This window comes from Lissotriton vulgaris, chromosome 4_1 (assembly GCF_964263255.1).
Source record: "Lissotriton vulgaris chromosome 4_1, aLisVul1.2, whole genome shotgun sequence".
NCBI classification, from domain to species: domain Eukaryota; kingdom Metazoa; phylum Chordata; class Amphibia; order Caudata; family Salamandridae; genus Lissotriton; species Lissotriton vulgaris.
Genome location: NC_141691.1, coordinates 482,365,992 through 482,389,236, shown reverse-complemented (window position 1 = coordinate 482,389,236; position 23,245 = coordinate 482,365,992). Strand labels below are relative to the sequence as shown.

At 43.1% G+C, this 23,245-nt stretch overlaps 1 protein-coding gene across 2 annotated transcripts in view; it reads left to right on the top strand.

The window, feature by feature from the left end:
• Positions 1 to 23,245, top strand: part of BTK (Bruton tyrosine kinase) — a 487,200-nt gene that overhangs the window by 431,304 nt on the left and 32,651 nt on the right. For both annotated transcript variants that reach the window (XM_086964641.1, XM_086964642.1), the window contains exon 17: positions 1,656 to 1,774. In XM_086964641.1, the coding sequence (XP_086820767.1) occupies positions 1,656 to 1,774 (119 nt within the window). The remainder of the gene's footprint in view (positions 1 to 1,655; positions 1,775 to 23,245) is intronic.

Here is a 23,245-nt window from a genome sequence, read left to right as displayed (position 1 = left end):
GGGCATTGTTGATTGACCTTGTACATCGTGTGCAGACTAAACCTCAGTTCACAGCATAGAACGCAAAAGGCAGACAGTTCTCATGTGAAAAGGGCACAAACAGAGTATTGCAAAATAAACGCATGTAGTGTTGTGTGCAAAAGCAGCCTCATGGCGGCGAAGCTCATGCTAACTTAGCAATGTCGACAATGAACCCACCATCCATACTACACCACAGCGTCTTGACCTAACTTCTATTGGAGTGAATAAATAAAACACTTAAATAAAACACTTATATAAATACACAATGTTGAGAATTTGTTTTGTCCTTAAACAGGATAAAACCATATATAAACATTTGATATCTAGGCCTCAATTGCAGAAGCCCACAAAATGTATTGTCAGATGTTGTTAGTCTTAAGAAACCCCTTCTAGGAAAACAATTAAATTTTCAAACTTTGCTGGATCTTTTAAGAGCGCCATAGAAAACCTGGAGAAGGGTAAAAGGAAACTTGATAGGAGGAGAGGGGCACTCTGTGTAGATTATTAGGTAGCCTGTTGAAATAAGGTGCATTTGTATACTACCTCTTGCATAGCACACCACTCTTCTCTTATTCATCTCTATTTTGGTGTAGTAATGGATTCCGTGCTATGACACCTCCCTTTTTTCTATGTGTACAAATCCAATTGCTTAAGTCATTACTTCCTCAACTGTTACTAAGCTAGTTCTCCATGCAGGTGGCATGTACAAAAAAAGGAACTAATGGGGAAACTGGACGATCATTGGAACAAGTAGCAACTCTTATCCCTGGAACCACAGCAAACAGATACTACTGTTATGTAAATGGATGCCAATAAATTCTCTTTTAGGCTTTAACCTTCATGTGGTAGTGAAGTATGGAGCACAGTCAAGGATTACCCTTGAAGGCTGAAGCGGAGCAGATTGCTCAAGTAGATTCAATAGTTGGACTGGTCTTTGGTAAGGCAAGATGTCCATCCATCACAAGGTTGACCTGCCCAATCATTTCTGAAACAGTGGAGTAAGCAGAGTCTATCCCTGTTCCAGTGAAAGTTTTGTAAATCAGAATAAAACATGCAACAACCTGGCTACAACAGCCTGAAAAGGATTAGGTTAGAAGGGTGAACAGCACAGGAGAATGCAGGGTACAGCGGGGAGAGGCATTGTTCTCAATACTTATGTTATATATCAGGGTAACCATCCTTCTTGGGTTTTTGATATTATGAGAGACATCCATAAATATGTGCCCCCCACCTTCTTATAGTTTGGTTTTCACTTTATTGTATTAAAATCATGTATTAATTTGTGTGTCCTTCCCTTATCTATCAACTTTGATATCTCTATATGACGTATGTTCACTTCTGCACTCAGATATTTCGTATGATCCCTAGCAAAATTTTTGATTTAATCTTTTGTCTTCAATGATTGCATGATTCTACCTACTTGAATTGGATTTCCGATTCTGTCCCTTCTTTGGACACTTTTTAAAAAAATTATTTTGAAAAAAAAAATCCTTTTTTCTTGTAGCTTTCTTTTTTTTCAACCCAGTAGAATTCTTGCCAATAGTGTTTTCCCATCTTCTATAGTTTCTCAAAAGATCTAATGTATCCACGGTATAATATATTTTTTCGTACATCTCCATTATTTCCTGTTTCAGGTATGTCCTGGACGATGAGTATACTAGCTCCTTGGGTACCAAGTTTCCAGTCCGTTGGTCCCCTCCTGAAGTCCTTATGTACAGTAAATTCAGCAGCAAATCAGATGTCTGGTCTTTTGGTGAGTTGAAACAATAAGGTACCACATATTGTACAGGCTCATCCCTGTCTTTTGCATTGTCTATCTGCACAGCACATTCATCAGCGAGTTATGCTTGAACCATCAGAAAGTAGCCAGTGTTTTTGCTCATAATTAGTTTGGAACCGTTTGATGAATTGCACGAAATGTTGCAAAGAAGCACCTAAGCATTAAGGATCGAGCATACATTTTTACGCAGCTAAAAAATATAGGAGGATTTCAAAATTGCCTTTTCCATTGAAGTGGTATATTTTTGTTGAGCCACAGCACAAAACAATTGGCTAATGAACTGCAAATTTGGAATGATGGCAGCAACCTTTGTTGGCTGTGTAATCTGTCAATTAATACAGTGGTCAATGTACGCATTATTAGAGAAACATCACCAAAAAATGAGATTTGGGATACCAAATTTGCATCTAAACTGCCCATCTGACTCCGTGATACTGGGTCGCAACAATGAGTGAAACAGTTACACGTACCTTACATCTCTGGTTAGAACCTTCTACTTTGCTCTGGCCAATCCCAGCGGGATGTGGGTGCAGGGTGTAGAAACAAGCCTGACTTTACACTGTCAGCAAATTGATGTGGGAACGGTGGTTTTGGTTGAAGCTTTTGTGACATCATTGGGGATATCACTGCTGATGTCTTAGGCAATGCCACCAGTAATCATTTCACCTGTGATATACTTTCTGTTGCCATCAAGGTAAGAAGGAAATAACGTGGGTGGGCGCATGCACAAATACACACACACGCACGCACACACACGCACACACGCGCACACACACACACATACAGATATATACAAGTCCTCAGACATTAACTGGTGTTGAAAACTCCGCAGACTGAAATAAACTTGCAATTCTTTTGATTATATAAAAACGGCTTTGATTAAAGAAACATTTAGTGGTACTGCCACTTTCCAGCTGTGGGTACTTTCAGCACTAGTGACATCACAGTATCTCTACTCGTTCGACATACATAGGAAATATATCAACTTAATGCACCCTTCCATTCGGTAGGATTAGATGTTTCAACCATAGTAGCATGATTCTTCTTCTGCGTTAGGTTCCTGTCACTTATTACTGGTTTCTGTTCTTGAGTGTGCCCTCAACCACACTTGCATAAGGTGCTGTAAGTCACTTCCTCCACAGAAGGCAGCAGGTAGCCATAGTTAAGCCAAAAGGAAGGCTCTTGCTAATAGGGCTTATGCTGCTAAAGGCTTTCCAAGCATCCTTGAGGAGCCAAAACAAAAGACAGAAGGGTTCATGTGTAGGATAAATGGATGATCTCACTCTCCAATGGGACTTAGGCAATAGCACATTTGAATTCACCATTAGGAACTTTAAAAGAATTCCATATATAATAATGTTCTGCTTATCGGAATAGCATGTTTTTTCTCCTCTGTAGTCATTTACCTCTTGAATTCTAAAATGACATAATACTGTCATATAGAACCTTAAATGTGTGCTAGGCCCACATGCTTACCTCCTTTGAAGTGCTTCTCTTATATTGGAATGTTTCATGGATAAAATATGTTTGCTACTTGTTAATATGTTTACTATGTTTTTTGTTTACTAATTATCAACAGTTAAATATAAAATGTATGAAAATCTGCTATCTTTTTGTTCTGCCATTTATTGATTTCCTTATGTGAAACAATTTTGATTATTGCACCATCATAAGAATGACATAATAACGACCTACAGACGTCTCTTCTTCCTTGTTTCATAAATCAGGAAGTGGATCAGTCTGGGCACTGACCTTTTCTCCTTAGACAACATCCTTTAACCTGACAACTCAATCAGGATATATTCATTCATAGGACGATCTCTCCTTGACACCGGTCAGATTTACAGTAGCAAGGGTTAGAGCCCAGACTTTCCTCTAGCTGTTTACTGACTCCCTAAAATCACTTACAGAAGGGGGTCAGAGCTGTATGTACAGCAAACAATAATTTCTTATCAGCCATCCTCATTCGGACTGACTGGCCCAGCGAGGGGTAGCTGAACTGACTTCGACTTGTGTAGAAAGTGGTGAAATAGTCTTTCGAGAAGTTTGTGCTGAGTTCCCCATGATGTTGCATGAACGGATGTAGGCATTGCTCCTCACATGAGGGGTCAGAGATACTGGGAAAGGGAAGCAGCTATAGTATGGTCAGACAAAGAAACTGATGTACACAATAACAGAAGCATAATAATGGGGAAAAAATGATTGCATGTCTTTTTATTGATTTCCAAAAAGCATTCAACAATATTGACAGAGGTTTTCTTTGTGCCAAACTAGTCAATGAGGTGTCTCTAATGCAATTATTCTTCTGCACTCAAAAAATTGTGTACAATTGAAACTGGACAGAGAAGGTATCCTGACAAAGAAAATTCATGTGAATAAAAGCCTTAAGCTAGGCTGTGTGCTTAGCCCACTTTTTTTAATTTATTTGTCATAGATATGGAGGGAGCAGTTGCAAACCCTGGGGCATGCCCTCTCAAAATCAACTGTCATCAGCTAAGGATCTTGCGATTTGAGCATGACACTCTTATCATGGATTATACCACCAGAGAGATTCAACATTTTCTAAACAACTTGTATAGCTATTGCTAGCCCAATAATCCAGAATATTGAGTCAAGCTTAAGCAGGCAACTATAGATACACTGATATACCATTTGTGCCAGGAGCTAGGAGAACCAAAGGGCTTCATCGGTCGAATGTATTTTGAGCATACTCCAGATGTCACTGCCTTGGGATTCCAATATATCTCACCAAGTGTAGCACCTTCTCCAGTCCTGAGGCACACAGATAGATTACACCACACATAGGAGTTGCAATCAATTATGTCTTTATTCTCCAACATTCAATAACACACTGCACATTACATATTATTTCCTAGAACCGGATGTATGACGTTACAACGCATGCTTTTACCACGCATGCTTATACAACGCGGTTTTTACATCGCATACCATTACAACGCATAGCGGTTTGGGGTGCTGGATAGTGAATAGTTTAATTTACTATTCCAACTCCAGTCCCCGTGGACACTAGGGAAGGTGTTGGATAAAAAATTAAATCTATTCCCTATCCTAGAGCGCCCCCATCGCAATGCGTTGTAATGGTTTGCGTTGTAAAAGTTGCGTCGTAAAGGCACTGCATGTAGCTCCTGTTTAAAATCCACACAGAACCATGAGGGTCCTAGTGCATATAATATCACTATGGCACATCTCCCCCTTTGTTAAATAAAAAGTAGCAAGCATCATTCAAAACCATGTCTCCTCGGTTAGTCTGTGAGGAGCTCACACCTGTCTGCTGGCTTGGGTGAGCCGAGGTGATCGAGGCAGGTCCCTATCAGGCATCAGAGGCACAGGCTCAGGCTTGTGAGCCGAACTTACAGACAGGGTCACCACGAAGTAGTTTCAGGAGCTGGCGAGTGTCGAGGTAGGTGTTAAATTATGATGTGTCCAGAGTGATAGATTTCCCAGGACGATGTGCTGTCACCATGTGTTCCTTCCACGCCACCACCTGTAAAGGATCAATGGCAAAAGGAGTGTCCATCTTTTACTTTTGTCACTGCTTTACCTGTGCCTTTGTCAAAGAGTGTTTCTTGGGCGTGGCTGTGATGACCAGCTTGCACTTTTTATTTTTTAAGTTCAGAACATTTTTATTGAAGGAATATGAAATGAGCTTACAAAAAAAGACAAAGAAAATAACAAGCAAAAGTATACATTCAGATAAGTAAAGGCATTAATACAAGCTATAAAAAGAAACACCAGAAATTGAGAGTAATATAAACAGAACCGGCAACTGGTATGATATAAGGCAATGAAAGACATACTAAATATACATTGTAGTTATAAAAAAGAAGCAAAAATAGTAATAATATGTTTAACAGAGTACAGGAATTCATGGAGGTTTAGGAACTTCTTGTAACGGGGATAAAGACAGAGAGCTTTGAGCACTTAAATCAAAAAATAATGTAACTGGACTCCACAGTTCTTTTCGCTTAGTAGCTAAAGTCGGGGTAGACAAAAGTTGTATCTAACCTGTGGTTATAGAAAACAGCATACCACCAAGCCTGATAAGATGTTTTGGTAAAATCCTTCCAATTTTTAGTTATTTGCTGAAAAGCAACTGCCAACAATAAGTCAACTATTCTAACTCTGAAGGTGCAATGATCCCAAATGGGAGAGACACTCCCTAAGAAAATGTAAGAGAAAGAGAAGGAGTGAGTGAAGGAAAATATCTTGTTAATTTGAGACCAAACTTGCATCCAAAATTTATGAACATGGGGACAACTAAACAGCATATGAAAAAGATCCGCACATGGTAATGAGCAGGACCAACACTTATTAGAGGCATCTGGGTATTGTTTACCAAGAACTAGTGGTGAAAATAATAAACGGTTATAAATAAAAAATAGTGTATGAGTGGTGTTAGCTTCTCTGGAAGATCTACGAATCTTCAACCATAATTTGTCCCACAACTCAACAGGCCAAGAGACTTTTAGGTCTTTTTCCCAGGTTTCTTCTGTTGTAGTTTTCGAGCGAGGTGAAGACTGAGTTTGAAGAAAAGCGTAGATTTTTGAAGGTTTAGATTGTTTAAGAAGTAAAGAACTCAGTGAGGTCATGTCGGAGCGTTCGTGACTTGATGAAGGGGATGCAACAAGGGAGGCCTCGTAAGCAAGTTGTAATGCGTGTGACAATATTGAATATTTAACTCAAAAAGCGGGCGGTAGAGTGAAAGAAGTAGCGGCTAATGCAAATGGGATGACCTGATTTTGATGAAACAATTGATGCACCCAAATAAGACCACGTGATCTCCAAGATTTCCAAAAAATCGGCTTATTGTTAATTAAAATAGACGTGTTGTGCCAAATAGGCTGGTCAAAAAAGGACGAGACGGGAAAGCAGGGAAGGATTTTGGAGGTATACTTAAGAATAGGAGTAGATAAAGACTGAGGTCTACGAGAAAACATAAGATATTCTTTGAATGAAAAAGGAGATATAAAAGACCTTTCTAATGTCAACCAGAGAGGAGAGGATGATGCGGAATCCGTGATCCAATTCGACACTTGATGCAATTAAAAGGATTGATGATATAAGGAAAAATTCCGAAAGTTCACCCCACCCTCACTTTTAGAATGCATTAATTTGGACAAGGACATACAAGACTTTTTATGCCCCCACAAGAAAGTAGATAAAATAGAGTTAATTTTCTTGAAGTATTTCAAGGGGATAGAAAATGGGATGTTAGATATTGTAAATAGGACAATGGGAGAGAGCATCATCTTGATTGTATCCAGTCTCCCCCACCACGATAGATACAAAGGATGCCATTTGCTAGTGAGAGTAGTCAATTTTTGTAAACAATCATCCATGCATCTAGTAACTGTGCCGGAAAGAGAAGAGGTAAAATTGAGACCTAAATATTTAATAGAGTTAGGGCTCCAAGTAAAACCTGAAACAGAAAAATCATCCCTGAAAGTGACTTTAGTAAGTGGCAAGATTTCGCATTTGTCTTTATTTAATTTGTAGCCAGATACTTGTGCAAATGAGTTAACTTCGTCTAGAAATGCAAGGAGGGATGTGTCTGGTTGGGAGAGAAATAATAGTACATCGTCAGCATATGCTGCCATCTTAAGATCAGATTTGTGGAATTTGATACCATGTATATTAGCATTCTGACGAATTCTCAAAAGGAAAGGTTCTAAAGCAAGATTGAACAAAAAAGGTGAAAGTGGGCATCCCTGTCTAACTCCTCTATTAAGGGAAAAGTAAGAAGATAAGGTACCGTTTGCCGAAATTGCTGCTCTAGGGTGAGAATATAGGAACTAAATCAGGGTGGAAATCTTTGGACTGAAGCCAAACCACTTCAGAGTATTAAACAGATATGGCCACTCAACTCGATCAAAAGCTTTCTCCGCATCTAGGGCTATAGCTGCGAAGGGATGAGAGCAATGCGAGGCTTTAGAGAGAATGTCAAAAAATAATCTAGTATTGTCCGACAACAGTCTACCTTTAACAAAACCGGATTGTTCTTTCCCTAAAAGCTCGGGTAAAAAGTATTCTAAACGTAATGCCAAAGCCTTTGTGAAAATCTTATAATCAATATTTACTAGAGAAATAGGGCGATAGTTTTTACAATGTTGTGGATCTTTGCCTGGCTTCGGAATAATACAAATAAGGGCATCAGAGAAAGAGACAGAAGCGGAACCCGTTTGAAGGAAAGTGGAGAGAAGAGTATGTAATTTGGGAATAAGTAACTTTGAGAAACAGGAAAAGAATTCAACAGTGAAACCATCAGGACCTGGGGCTTTCCCATGTTTGAGAGAGTTAAGAGCCTGAAGAAGATCCTTTTGTGTAAGGTCCGATTCTAAAGAGGAAAGGTCCGGAAGAGTATCAAAAGGAGAAGAGATCTTGGATAAAAATTGGGATATGGCTTGTTCAGAAGAAGATGATTCAGACGAATACAATGTTTCATAGAAACGCAAGAATTATTGCAGTACATCTTCACTTTTATTTTTTAGTGAACCATCACGACCATAAATAGATTCAATATTAACTTTGTTTTGTTTTACCTTTAGATAGTTAGCCAACAATTTCCCAGCCTTATTCTGTCCACCATAGAACTTGGCGCTAGATTTTAAAAGGAAATTGGAGGCGTTATACGTGGAATCTTTGTTAAATTGAATTTTGGTGGTAATAAGATCATTTAAACAATCTTTTGATTTGGAGGTGAAGTATAAGTGTTCTAATTGTTTGATTTTAGAAAGGAGGTCATTAGTGGCCTGTTGGGCCTTCTTTCGTTTGTGAGAGACATAGCTAATGATGAAGTCTCTAGCTGATGCTTTAAAAGCGTCCCAAACTACAGGGAATGGAATTTCATCCGTATGGTTGAACAAAAAATATTCATGAAAGAAGGATGTGAAGGAAGAAACAAACTGTGCATCGAGAAGGAGAGCATTATTAAAACGCCATTTTTTGATAGAAGTAGGCTTTTGTAATACGTCCAAAACAATGGAGACTGGGGCTATGGTCCGAAATTAAGATGGAGCCAATGTCAGAAGAAATAAGGGATTGGGTAAATTGATGAGAAATAAAAAAATAATCTAAGTGGAATTGAGTGTGATGAGGGGGTGAAAAGAAGGAGTATTCTCTCTATGTGGGATTGCAGAGTCTCCAAGCATCAGTAAGTTTGTATTGTGTAATGAGTTGTGTAAAAGATTTTTGTGACTTATGAGGAACATATGTACTAACTGAGCATCTATCCAAAAATGGGTCAAAAACTTCGTTGCAATCACCGACAAGGATGAAATTATCAACGTAGTGTTGAGTGATGAGCGGTGCAAGGGAGGTCCAAAAAGAGGCATCGCCACTCGTAGGGGCATACACATTTAAAATGGAAATGGGGACATTATCTAAAGTAAAATTCACTAGCACCCATCTACCTGAAGGGTTTGCACAAGGCGTAACTGCTTTGATTGGAAGAGATTGTCGGAACAAAATCAGGACTCCATTACGCTTACCATCACCTGGGGAAAAATAAACGTCACCTACCCAACCTCACTTCAATTTAGCAGATTCATCAGCCGACAAATGTGATTCCTGTAAGCAGGCTATGTCTGCGTTAAGTTTGGCCAGGTGGGATAATACTCTCTGTCTTTTAATTGGTGAATGTAAACCTCTAACATTCCAAGATAATATTTTCAAAGGCATAAAATAATTTTAAAAAGGCATATCAAAAAACCAGTTGAGAAACAATTGTGAAAAAGAAGAACATTCAAGGCATATAAGCATAAGAAGAAGAAACACCAGAAGTGAAAAAGAAGAAATGCATAGAAAGCAGCAGAGTAAAAGTCAGGTAAATAATGAATGAAAAAATTGAGAAGAAAAAATAAAAGGTGTAATAAAGAAGTAAGTGAAACAGAAGGAAAATGAAAAATCTGGATCAATAAAGAGATACAGAGAAGAGGATGAAAAGGAGAATAGCAAAAGGAGAGTTGAGATCCTGGGGAACATGAAGAAGAGAAAGAAAGAAATATGAGAACAAAGTAGCAGAGTGAGAAGAACAAAAAACTTACATATCGTTGAGAACAAACAAAGGGGAGGGAGGACGGAGGCCACATAGAACAATGACGGGTCTTAAGCTCCAAAGGGAAGGCAGGGAGGGAAGACGACCGCAACGGACTCCAAGGACAAGAGGATGGGTGATAACGTGGAGGAGGAGATCTGCATAGAAGGGGAAAAGGATAAAGCTTAACATTAAGAATATGAATTTAGTACAAACAAGCAACTAAAAAAACTATCTGAAGAGAACAATCATGAAAAACAAGAAAAACATACTATAAATGCAATAATACAGAATAGGCGTGTGAAAAACAATTATCGAAAACTAGATGAAGCAGCAGTATTCATTGTGCTGTCACTATGAGAGTTGTTAGAACTGGCTATTTCTGGTTGGCTAAGGCTGACGCCAAAGCTAGGCAGAAACCACCATTCTAGTCAGGGCAAGGGAGTCACACGCCAAGATAACCCCTGCTCACCCCCTTGGTAGCTTGGCACGAGCAGGCAGGCTTATCCCGGAGGCAATGTGTAAAGCATTTGCGCCAGCACACATCAGCAACAACATCCTAGGCACACCACAAAAGGAACTCCACACAAGGTTATATAAAAATAACTTCTGTATTGTCAAAACACATCAGATAGAAATCACACATGTACATTGTGCCAACTGGCACGGGCAATATTCACAAGGGAATATGTACAGGACAGGGCCACATGGGCCACTGTCAGAATCAACACTTTTAGAACTAGAAATACTGTTAGAAATAGCACTTTGCAGATCATAGAACAATCAGAAGTTTCACCCATGATGCATAGAACATTCAGAGGTGTAGGAAAGACACATGATGTATAAACATACATTCAGCGGTGTAAGGAACCAGGCACATGATGCATCAAAACACATTCAGAGGTACCGGAGAAAACACATGATGCCTAAAACATTCAGAGGTGTAAGGGAAGGAAAACACATGATGCATAAAAACATTCAGAGGTGTAGGTAAGACACATAATGCTATAAAACACATTCAGAGGTGTCACAGGAAAACACTTGATGCATAAAAACATTCAGAGGTGTAAGTAAGACACATAATGCATAAATCACATACAGAGGTGTCTCAGGCATAATGGCATAGCACATTACGCATAACTCACATTTGGGCCTAACCAGTAAAAACTACAGTAGGCAATCTCTCACTAGTCCAAACACATTAGACTCTCCCCCTAAGCATAACTCACATTTAGGGACGTAACTCACATAGTGAAATAAACTATCACTAGCATAAACCTCCATAGGTAAACTAACCTCATAGTCACATTGCGCAAACATCACCTTAGGCAATTACTATCAAAAACATAGAAATCACATTGCGCAGAAATCACATACCAGCCCCCTGGCCAACTGGCCATCTCAAGGAGACTCAATAGCCCTGTGTCCATAATGGCAGGGCGCGCTGCCAATGCAGCGCCAGTCAGGGGTGCACCACCGGCACAAAATCTAAACGTTGCAGGTGTCCACTACTTGCTGGGCACCTGGGAACAGTCACAAGGCCTAAACGTTGCAGCTGGCACTAAGTGCTGCGCAGCTGTAGAAGGCCTGGCACCACTGTGCCATCTCTGTCCCACACAGGGACTCTCTCACATTGCGCCTAAACGGTGCAGCTGCCCACTAATTGCTGGGCAGCTGGAGACAAACTGCGACAGGGGCTCTCACTAGCCCCTAGAACAAATCTGCGCACATTGGAGTCCTCAGGCTCCTAAACTGAAGGTACCCACAACAGGGGCAAGAACACAGGCCCCTCTGGCCCTCGGGACCCCCATGGGCCCTGCAACACATATGGCCCAGTCAGAGCCACACAGGCTCTCTAAACAGTTGAAGTACCCCCCTAGAGCCTCCGTGGCTCTCAAAACAACTGGGGGAGGACACAGGCCTCAGGGATCATTAACAGAACGTTGGGGCGGCCCGCTGCCATCTGGGGCCACCTGATTATACCCCTGCCGTGGCGGAGCTCACAGCTCCTAAAATCATCATGCCCCAACTGTTGGAGCGGCCCGCTGCTAAGTGGGGCCGCTCTTTACCATCACTGTGCCTGGAACAGGCACCTACAGTAGCCCACACGGAGCCCCCCAGCCCTTCTACTCACCGGGCTGTTCTTCTCCTGGCAGGGGCTCCTCCTGGCACGGCACTTTTCCTCGGGGCTTCCTGCCGTCACCGCGGGGCTCTCTCTCCTCCTGAGAGCCCCGCCTTTGCAAAAAGTGCCCGGCTTCACCCGGTCCTCGACTTGCGGCAGGGGCGGGCACCGGCAATGTGCTTCTCTCTCACCACACTTGCGGGGCTCTCCTACACCATGGGAGCCTCGCTGGATGCACACGCTGTGCAGATTCCTTCTCACTCTGCGGCCAAGGGGGCGGGACTTCCGGCAGCCTCCGGTCCTTGGTGCAAGGACTTCCGGGTCGCCACAGGCAGCGCGGCGGCCCGTGGTGCAGCTCCTACGGCGGGACTCTGGGGCAATGCCGGGTGGGCACCGGCTCCTTTGCAATTCATCATAAAGCGAGGTGGGCACTCGCTCGGGGCCACAAAAACCAGCAATAAAAACAGGCAAATGCCGGGTGGGCACTGGCTGTGGTCATAAAGCGCTTCCTCAGCGCTAGTGGGAAATAAAGCGCTCCAAAGCGCTAGAAGGGCAATAAATCAGCGCTCCCAAGCGCCAGAAGCATAAATAAACGCTCCCAAGCGCTGTGACATCAGGCAGACCCCCAAGAAGCGCTCCCAGCGCTAGGGCAACAAAGGTCCAGCAAAAAGTCCTTCAGGGTTCCAGGACAAGTCCATCAGGTATCAGGGGCTGGGCAGGGCCCAGGGATTCCCCTGGGCCCAAGCAGCAGCACACCCCTGGCAGGATTCGAGTGAGAAACAAGAACATTTTGGAAGGGGACACAGCCCCTTTTTATACAGAGAAATCATTTGTCTAGCAGGGTGCAGGCAGTGTGAGAACCAGCTAGAACTCGTTATAGGGAATTCCTTTCACTGCCCAGGCTAGGGACATCAGACGCACCCCAGGGGGTGGAGGCAGCATTGTGTAGGGAAAACCCAGCCTCACTCAGGACCCTCAGACCAGACAGTCAATCCACAAGCAGGCCCAGGCTCATTCCTCCCCTCACATCAGCATGCTAAACACTGCATTCACCACCGGGGCAGACCCTCCCAGACTCTTGGAGCCAGGCTCACCAGCCAGCCTCAGCCAATCACACACCAGACGCAAATTACACAAATATGCCAACTTCTAAAAGTGGCACTTCTACACTAGACACAATCATGCCGCATATATCATTGCGCATCATTCAATCTCACGAGTTCGCACATACCAAACTCGTACCTGCACTCCCCACACATCAGGAACTACCATGGGCATACATATTCCCCATTAATTCCTATGGGAGGGCAGGTCACTCACCACACATACACAGAGACCTCACGCACTTTACACTGTACCACAGTGAAAAAGTGCGCAGAGGCCTAAAATCACTAACACCAGGTCACAGAAACAGGCTAGGAAAAAGCAAAAAGTTTCGGGGTGAACCTGCCAAAAAGGGCCAGGTCCAACAGGATTACAGAAAACTCTTTAATTTTAGTGGATCATCGTATGTAGTAGTTTTATTATTAAAAGTCACTTTGAAAAGGCAGGGATGGAAAAGCCCATATCTCGCTCCCATAGAACGCAGCTGTGGTCTAAGTGAAAGAAATTCTTTACGCCGGTCAGCAGTGGACTTTGCATAGTCCTGTGAGAAGAAAAGGCGATTTCCAGACCAAGTAATCCGATGGATAGCTTTGGCTGCTGACAAAACTGTGAGTAAATCTGTATATTTGCGGAAGTAGATGATGACACCTCTCGGCCTTTTAGCAATAGAAGCAGATAACCCAGCAGCAGGAGGGGGGCCTAAGCGATGATCTCTCTGTATGTTGAAGTTGGTGCTATCCGGTAGCTGGAGAATTTTCGGCAAAAAAGATTTGAAAAAAGTAAGGGCATCAGACCCTTCTGAATTTTCCGCAAGGCCATAGATGCGGAGGTTGTTTCTCCTATTCCTGTTTTCTAAGTTCTCAATTTGTTTGTGGAGTGCAGAAACTTGTACGCACAGCGGATCAACTTTGGCAACAGAAGACGTGAGAGTATCAACGTTTTATTCCAGAAGGGTCACGCGCTCATCAATATTCAACCATTTGTCAGACAACACCTGAAGGGTAGTTTTGGATTCCTCAAGAGTATTTTTAGTTTCTTCAATAAAAGAGCGGAGGGCCCTTATTTCCTCTAAAAGAGTTTCCATTGTTACTGATGAGGGTTGTTTGGAAGGAGAGGGTGGGTCCTTTTTTAATCTTTTAATGGAACCTTTGGTGGTACCACTTGTTCGTGGAGCCGAAGGAGAGGAGGAACCTTTAGACGAGGCGTCGAGGGAGTCATCCATCTCGAGACACTGATACCTAGAACTTGTATGAAGGAGAAATTTGCGTGGAGTTGGAGAAGGCTTGCGAAGATCTTTAGATAATCTACCCATAGAGTACATAACACATGCAACAGGAATACATTAGAACAGGTTTCGCACGATTAAAACTGCCTACTGTGGATGAACATGCAAGTGTGAGTAAACATGACTACATACAGTAATATTGAGGAATAAGGGCGGAGGTGCCATCAAAACAGGGCTAGTGAATTCAAAAAGACAAGGAAAAAAGTGATTGCTCATACAAGTCAAAAGGAAGCAAAAACCCTCAAAATAAAGAATAAAGTCACATACATTGAAATACAATAAAACTGAATGCAGTGAACTAGAATTGATACTAAGTGAACCACATATATAGATCAGTTAAATAAATGCTATCTGACCTAAGCAGGGGAAACACTACATCAAAAATGCATATAGTGGATTAAGTTGTTGTGCGAGCTTGCTAAAACACTTTAGGGTAGAGACATTTGTGTATTTAACTTCAGAACCCAATATGCACTGTATTATAGCACCCAGCTGACCACTTTAACAAAGAAGTTACGTACAGGCATATAAATACTAGTAGTACCTGAAAAATAAATGCATAACAATATGAGCACTATGAAGAAAAAACAAACGTAAAGCAAGCGCTTAGTACATGAGGAGGTATAACCTCAGAGAAATTAGATGGGAAACTGCGCCAGTTTGAAGAGAAAATGTCTGTAAAAACTTGAAACAGTAGTATCCAGAAGCCTGAGGAAAGCGTTGGAGCCAATAGATTCACAATAATGGCGCAGTTGAGTATTTGAGGCAGGTTAATACTGAGAGTGAAGTAATAGGCGGCATTAAATAATATTAAAACTTCCTGGTACTGTAAAACTACTAGGAGCAAAAGCTCCGTCAGTAGATTCACAAAATGGCGGCCGCAGGTTCAAAAATGAGCATCACAGTTGTTCATGAAGGGAAAATAATCATCAGTCGCAAGAATAAATAAGCCAGGTAACAAAAAAATGCTTGTTTGTATAAAGGAATAACTGCATTAGAGCGAACTGTTAGGCTGCATCCGCGCTGTGCAGGGAGCAGCATCAGCTTGTGGAGAAAGATGTCCAAAACGGACGAAATAAGTGTTAAAATGAGCCTAGTCGCTCCATAGACGCTCCGTGATGGCAAGTGTGCAAAGCGGTTCAACTTGTAGTAGGATGGCCAAGGCAATAGTGAAACGAAGCCTTAGAATCCAAATTGAGCGAAGAGCCGCTAGGAGCGAGGCTCCGTCAGCGGTGTCGCAAAACGGTGGCCGCAGCGGGAGGAATCAGCGCAAAACACACTTGCCTGATAAAAGTCTCGAAAATAGATCAGCAGAGTGACCAAATTCGTCCTGCTAGATCTTCATCATTTCCGACGTCGAAATCCATGGGTCTCAAGTGCAGAGACGTCGAAGGGAGTTACATCGGGCGCTCCACTCTCCTCGCTGCCCTGGAGAGCTACAGAGAAGCCGCCATCGCCATCGGGCGCTAGCCACGCCCCTGACCAGCTTACACTTTAATTTTCTCCTACAAGTGACTTTGATAGTACGCAGTTTGTCAGCACTCTCTGATCGTTCTGATGCCCATTGAGGTAGTTTTCTTCTGATGGCTCTCCCAAACAGCAAGGTGGCTGGACTCTCACCTGTTGTAGAGTGAAGAGGTGATCGATAAGCCCAGACGGCCTGGCAGATGGCATGACTCAAGTCGACTCCTTCCATGAACGCTCGTTGAATTACCCTTTTGTGGGTGCCCATAAATCTTTCTTCAAAAACAACAGTTGATGGACAGAATGCAGAACAATGTCATACATTCACCCCAGTACAGAGATCTGGGCCTAAATCCATCGTTTTTTTGCACTCCACACCACCCCCAGTTCAGACATGTCCATAGTTAATGCAAAAGGGTGGGAAGGTGAGTGAGTGAAAGGATAATGGATGGATGGATGTGTGAGTGAAATAGTGAATGGGTCATTGAGTGAAGGGATGGATGGATAGCTGCATGGATGAATGAGTGAAAGGATGAATGTAAGGATGGATGAGTGAAAGTTAGGGAGGATGGATGAATATATGGATGAATGGATGGACAGATGTGTAACAGGTTGGATGGATGATGATGAGAGTAAGGCTGGATGGCTGAGCGAGTGAAAGGATGGATTATGAGTGAAAGGATTGATGATGAGTGAAGGGGTAAATGGATGGATGGATGGGTGGATGGGTGGATGGAAGGACAAACTGGTTAAAAGGATTGTTGGATGTGTTAAACTATGGATGTATGGATGGATGAATATGAGGGAAAGAATGGATGAATTAGTGAAAGAGAGGATAGCTGGATGACTGGATGAAAGGATGAATGGATACATGAGTTAGTGAAAGGATGGATGGAGGGTTTAAAATTAAATGGATGGATGAATGTGTGAGTGAAAGGCAGATGGATAAATGTATGGATGAATTAGTGAAAGGATGGGTGTAAGGATGGATGAGTGAAAGAGAGGAAGGATAGATGGATGGATGAGAGAAATTATGGATGGATGAGTGAGTGAAAGGATGGATGAGTGGATGGATGGTTGAGTGTAATAATTGATGGATGAGTGAAAGAATGGATGGATGAGTGAAAGAAAGGTAAGATGGATGGCTGGATGAAAGGGTTGATGGATGAATGAGTGAAGGATGGATAGAAGAGTGAGTGAGTGAAAGGATGGATGAGTGAAAATCTAAGTGAATGGATGGTAGAGTGGATGGGTCGAAGGGTGGGTGGATGAGTGAAAGGTTGGATTGATGAATGAGTGTAAGAATGGCTCTATTGATGTCTGAGTAAAAAGGTGGATGGATAAGCAAAATAATGGATGGATGATTGAAGGGATGGATGGATGAAAGCAGGGGAGGATAAGTGAAAGGACAGATGACTGAGGGAAAGGATTGATATGTTTGAAGACGGATAGGTTTGGATATGAATGGGCGGGTGGATACATGGAAATGTGACAGACTAAATGTTGGATGAACAACTAAATGGATGACAGAATGTAAAGGTGAAATTGTGATTTTCAGCAGGTGGATGGAAGGATGAAAAGATGAATGAATAGATGCTTGATTGGAAGAGACAAGCAAACTCTTCTGGGGAGGGTCATGATTACTTGCTTCGCTGGCTTGGTGTCTTAAGAGCTTTGGCTCAAAGTTAGGGTATTTTATTTTTCTGGTCACTCCTTTGGGGGGTAATGATTACGAGTTCCAATTCAACAACTGTCAGCTGTGACCGAAAGGAACTCTAAACCCATGGGACATTTAACTGCATGCTTTAACTATGAATTTCGGAACTACTAGAAATCTCCTCTTGTACTTAGCTGAGATCTCAATTATTTATTCAATGATTCTTCTACGTTTTCAAATGCATTAAAATAACAGGAAATGGAGCAATGATCAGCTATCAGCTGGGACTCACATGAGCTCTGCCCCCGTGGGGCATTTTTTGTTTGTTTTAACCATAAATGTAGGGATTGCTATTAATTTCCTCCTGTCCATAACTGCGATCTCCTTTTATTTTCTCTATATGGAATGGTTTTAAATATATCATAAGCATATTAGGCACATTACAATGGAGTGTAGCGAAATATTAGGGAAAGCATGTGTATTCCTTACCTGGAAAGAACTGGTTAGGCAACAAACAGATCAAAACCATGCCAATGGAGGTCCTAATTGCAAAAACCGCCTCAGTTTCAGAAAGAAGGGCATTCCTACCCTCAAAGGCTGTTGCCGTTGGGTCCTTGTGGTGAACACAAAGGTAGTATGTTTGTAGGGACATATGTACTCTGGCTGCAGTTAGATTTTAAAGATACCCTTTGGGCGTGAGGTAGTGACCCAAAGCGCTGGCACCATAGGTATACCAACCACTACACAGTGTCTCTGCTGTGAGACCATTTTCTGAATTGTTGATGATGGCAGCGAACTACAGCACAAGGTGCAACGGTTAGGAGTGAGAGTCAAGGTACAGTGGCAGTTTGTAATAATTTATTTGGTTTTCAACATCAAAATTTGCAAAATCATATCTTTTTAAAACACATAGTACCATTTTCGTTTAGAGTCCCAATCCTAAATAATTTTGTCAAAACCAGATCACAGATATATCCCCTGATATTTTTTGTCCTCGGAGGGTGTCCATTTGTAGCAATAGTTTAGTCCCTACATCTTGATTTAAAGCACTGTTCACATTAAGATGCTTCATGTATACAATATACTGTAGAGTGGTTAATAAAAGGATAAGTGTGAGAAACATGGTGTCTGTTGCAGTACCCCCCACTTTTTGTCCTATTTTTTGATGTAACTTTGACTGAGGTGTACTGGGTCCCTGACAACCAGGCTCCCAATACCAGTGTTTGTCCCTAAAAATGTACCACAATTGGCACCACTTCAGCAACCCCTATAAGCCCCTAATAAATGGTACCGGTGGTACCTTGGGCATCGGTCTTGAAGAGGGTCCACTAGTCATGAAGCACAAATTGTGCCACTCTAGGGACCCCTCCCCAAGATCATGCAAACTGCCATTGAAGGTTGCATGTTTTGGTGCAGAGAAAATTGAAGAGTTGCCATGGCACACAGCCCTGTGTGCCATGCCCCCATACACTGCATGATGTACAGGTAAGTCACCGATACAACAGGCCTTTCAGCCCTAAGGGTGGGTGCACTATATCTCATGTGTGGACATATCTGCATGAGCAGATATGGCCCTACAATATCAAGTCCATTCTTGGATATTGTAAGTGTACAGGGAGGCCATAGAGAGTACCTGGGCTGGATACTTGTCATTACGAGTTTCCTAGCTCCATAATGACTTCACTTTACCCTAATATGTTTGGTATCAAACATCTTGTCTTAATAAATCCTCACTGGTGTTGGATTTATTAATAAATGTCCCCAGGAGACCCTTTAGAGGGTCCCCTGGAAATTTACCAAGCACTGGTGTGGTCTCTGACTCGTCTCAACCAGCTTGCCACTAGCAGACATGTTTCTGCCCTCATGAGGTGAGGGCCAGCGCTGTCAGATGCCAGGAACAAAGCCTGCTCTAAACAGAGGTTCTTCACACCTCCAACAGGGCAGGATGGCCTTCTGAGGCCGGAAGTGAAAGGTGATGAAGCCTTTGAAATGCGACCCAGGCAGCTCCAGCTAGGGGAGAATGCCAACCCCTCTTTCCTGCTCCACATTTGGCAGGATGCCAGGAGGGAAAGGTAGGTAAATTAGGAGGTGAGTCCACATCGAGCCAACACCACCCGAAGGTGGGGCAGGTGAGTTAGAGCCCACTTTTCATTTACCTCTATCTTGGTTTGTGAGGGAATTAGCCAATTAGGATCAAGGCAGTGCCCCTTCCCACATGAGTGGTGACTTAGAGAGCATAGACACTCTAAAGATAGGCAGCCCATTGGCTACTACCTGTCTCCCCCTTTACTGCCCCTAATTTTAGTATTTAGTTGACATCCTTGGACCCAGAATTCAGATTCGATGGACACAAAGAAGAAAAGGACAAAGAAGAGCTGCTGCCTGAGGACTGAAGCCCTGCTGCAGAGTATTGGTGCCAAATCATGCCTGCTGCCTGAAGGACACGATAATCGTGGTGTGCTGTCTTGTCCTGCAACCGTGAGGACTCCAAAAACCACAGAGCACCTCCGGTTTTTGACAAATTGCCAAAGAACCTCCCTAGGAGTAGAGGCACTGCTCCCCGCAACAGCAGGCATCGAACTGCAGACTCCAGTTTCACCGACCTGCTGCTCCCAGGCGATTCTGACACAGCACCCAGACCAAAAGTGGTAAATCAGCTCTAAAAGAGCAGATCTGTTCACCTGCCAAGTTTGGGGACACCAGGACCTATCAGAGTCTTGCCTCACCAATACACAGGGTACCGGGATCTCTGCAGCATTCACCAAGACGAATAGTCCAATCTGAACTCCAAATGTCCAGGAAGCAAGCACCCATTGAGGGACATCGAAACCCCTGAGACCCACTTTGTGAGTGTCCCAGCTGTCTCGAAATCACCTCTCCAAGCTGCCTGGCCCTAACTGCGAGGACATCTTGACACGCGCCGCCCGGCTGACCTATCTGCTCTACACCAACCCGCCCAGCCTGGGTACCGACAAACCAGCTGGGCTCCTGTGGTCTTGACGCCCTTGTGACCTGCTCCCCCAAGTGAGACTCCTCGGACGTACTTTTAAGTTCCCTTGTGCTGTGTGTTTTCAGGTGGCCCCATTCTTTGTAGACATCAGCTACCAACGACCTCAGCATCCCACTCCCGGCGGATTCCGGTATGCTCCAGAGAATCTACTGGTGGGACATTGGACCTGGCCTTACAAACTACCGAAATCCAAGAAGTGACCCATGAAAGTTGACTGTACGATTTTGCATGCCTTTTTGTCTTTTTTCCCATTTACTTCAACGCACAGAATTGCGCACCAAAATGATTTATTTTACTAACTCTAAAAATTCATAACTTTAAAAGTACTTACTGTAGAACGAAGTTATTGGTCTGAAAAACTTGAATGTGTGTCCCATTTATTGCCTCTGTGAGTACAACAAATGCTCAGCACTACCCTCTGATAAGCCTAACTGCTTGTCCACACTACCACAAATGTAGAGTTAGTATTTATTACATGGTCTGGAGATCTTTTTCAAGAAAAAGGGGCACATTTACTATTAATTCATGCAACTCATTGCATGAAAGGGAACGAGCTGAAATGCTCCATATTTACAAAGGTATGGAGCATTTGTGATCTCTCTGTGCCCTGACGCACTGTGTCTGTGACCAAGCGCCAACACAAGCACCCTTGCACCATTATGAAAGGGTGTCTGTTTTATGGGCAGGATTATTTTTGTGCAGGAAGGGACCTTGTGCTTCTGAAAAACAATCCTTAAAGGCATATTTCCTGTTCCATACATGCACTAAAAGCAGCACAGATGGAAAGAGGAAGTAACAAGGAGAAATATGTTTTTTCTTGTTATGCCTCTGTCGGTTCCACAAACCATTTTGGTGCAAAACAAAGTTTACAAGTCTCTACAAATCTGGGTTTGCACCAAAATACATGGGTGGATGCATGGAAATGCCCATGCTCCTCCCATGTAAAGCCTCCCTGATACAAAGCAGCGCAAATAAGGAAATCACTTTGCCTCTGCACTCATGCCATATTATTGATGATGACACAGAGGCAAACATGTGTCCATTACTTACCAACAATGGCATTAATCCTAGTCCTACTCCCACGCCTTTCTTCTTAACCAACGAAGCTCCCTTGCCTCCAATAGGCCCCTTGCCTTTTCAAAATAAAAACGTCCCCTGCCCCCTCCATGTCCTGTATGTAAACAAGCCAACTCAGACACCCAATTGTTCCATACTGGGAAGGTGGAGGGATCTAGAAGGAAGGCGATGGAGTAGTACTACAAGTAATATCATTATCGGTAAGTAACGGACTCTTTACCTCCCGTCCTTCCCTCGCCTTTCTTCTTAACCAATGAGGACTTAGCAAGTAAAATAGAAACGGGCAACTGAGTTGTAAACATCCAACACTAATAGAGTGCCTAGAGCATACACAGAAATACTTCTACCCCCTCATATAGGACACAACTCCATGACCCAAAACATTATCCAGACGACTGAACTCAGGAATCTGATAGAGACGCCCAAAAGTGGATGGAGTGGACCAAATCACGGTCCTAGAATCTCCACCACCAAGGTCCCCTGCAAGACAACCACTGTTGTCACCATACTGCACGCAGAAGGCCCCTAACACCAAGGGTAGAACCACATCCATCACCACATATGCCACTAAGAACGTATCCACCTATGTAAAGTCGCTGTAAATGGTGTCCCTTCACCTTGCATGACCAAAATCCACACATAATGCATACCCGATTACGGGATAACAACACCCCATCCAGGTACCACAACAAAGACCGTATCACGTCCAAGCAATGCAACCTACACTCCACAACCAAGGGCAGCTGTGGACAGAATGTCGGCAGGATGGACCTTCAGCCCAAATGAGGGGATTGGAACCAAAACAATCCTGTCCTGAAACCCTAACAGAAAGGAAACTCACAGGATTATGCCCACATCACCCCCATGCACCTAGCAAAATCAAAGGCCACCAACAAATGTTAAAAGTATCAATTCAATTTGCTCGAGGGGCACAAATAGAGGACCAGCCAAAGCCTCCGCCCCCAACCAGGAAAATAATGCACTTCTCTGGGTAACAAGGCCAACAGCCCGAGGAAAATCCAAGGCCCCAGCCCTGTTAGAATTCACCAAGACTCACAAAATGCCTGAATCACAACTCACTGAACCCTCAAACTAGCACCATTCTTTAGAAACTGTACAGGCAGAAACAGACCAGCCACAGTAGGAACCACCTGTTCGTCAAATACCAATATAAGAAGGCATTTCAATGCCTGGCATAAGAATGCAGAATAGATTACCTCCCGGAGGCCTGCAAAGTCACCGCCAGCTGCTCAGGAGCTCGTAGACCACCGAAGCCCCTCCGTTCAACCTCCATGCCGACAAATGTTACTTCTTCAATGTACCTAAATGAAAAGCCAGCAAGAATAGTGGCGACAGAACCACAGGAAGATCAATCTCCTGACCATTCCCCATCCACGCCAGTGGATTGAACCAATTTTCTCAAGGCAACCATTGTTCTCCCAAATATTGCCATTGCCTTCCCTTTTGTGATCCTCACCAGAAAGGCCATGGTGGAAAAGCAGATACCACAACCAGAGGCCAAGGACAAGTCAATCCATCCACGGCCTAAGACAGAGGATACCTTGTCCTTGAACAAAAGCTCCACACTTCAGCAAACTCTGGCAAAGTCAACAGGGCCACCTTGGGAAGAACCCACCACAGAAAAATCACATTGAACAAGCACGGTTGCAGG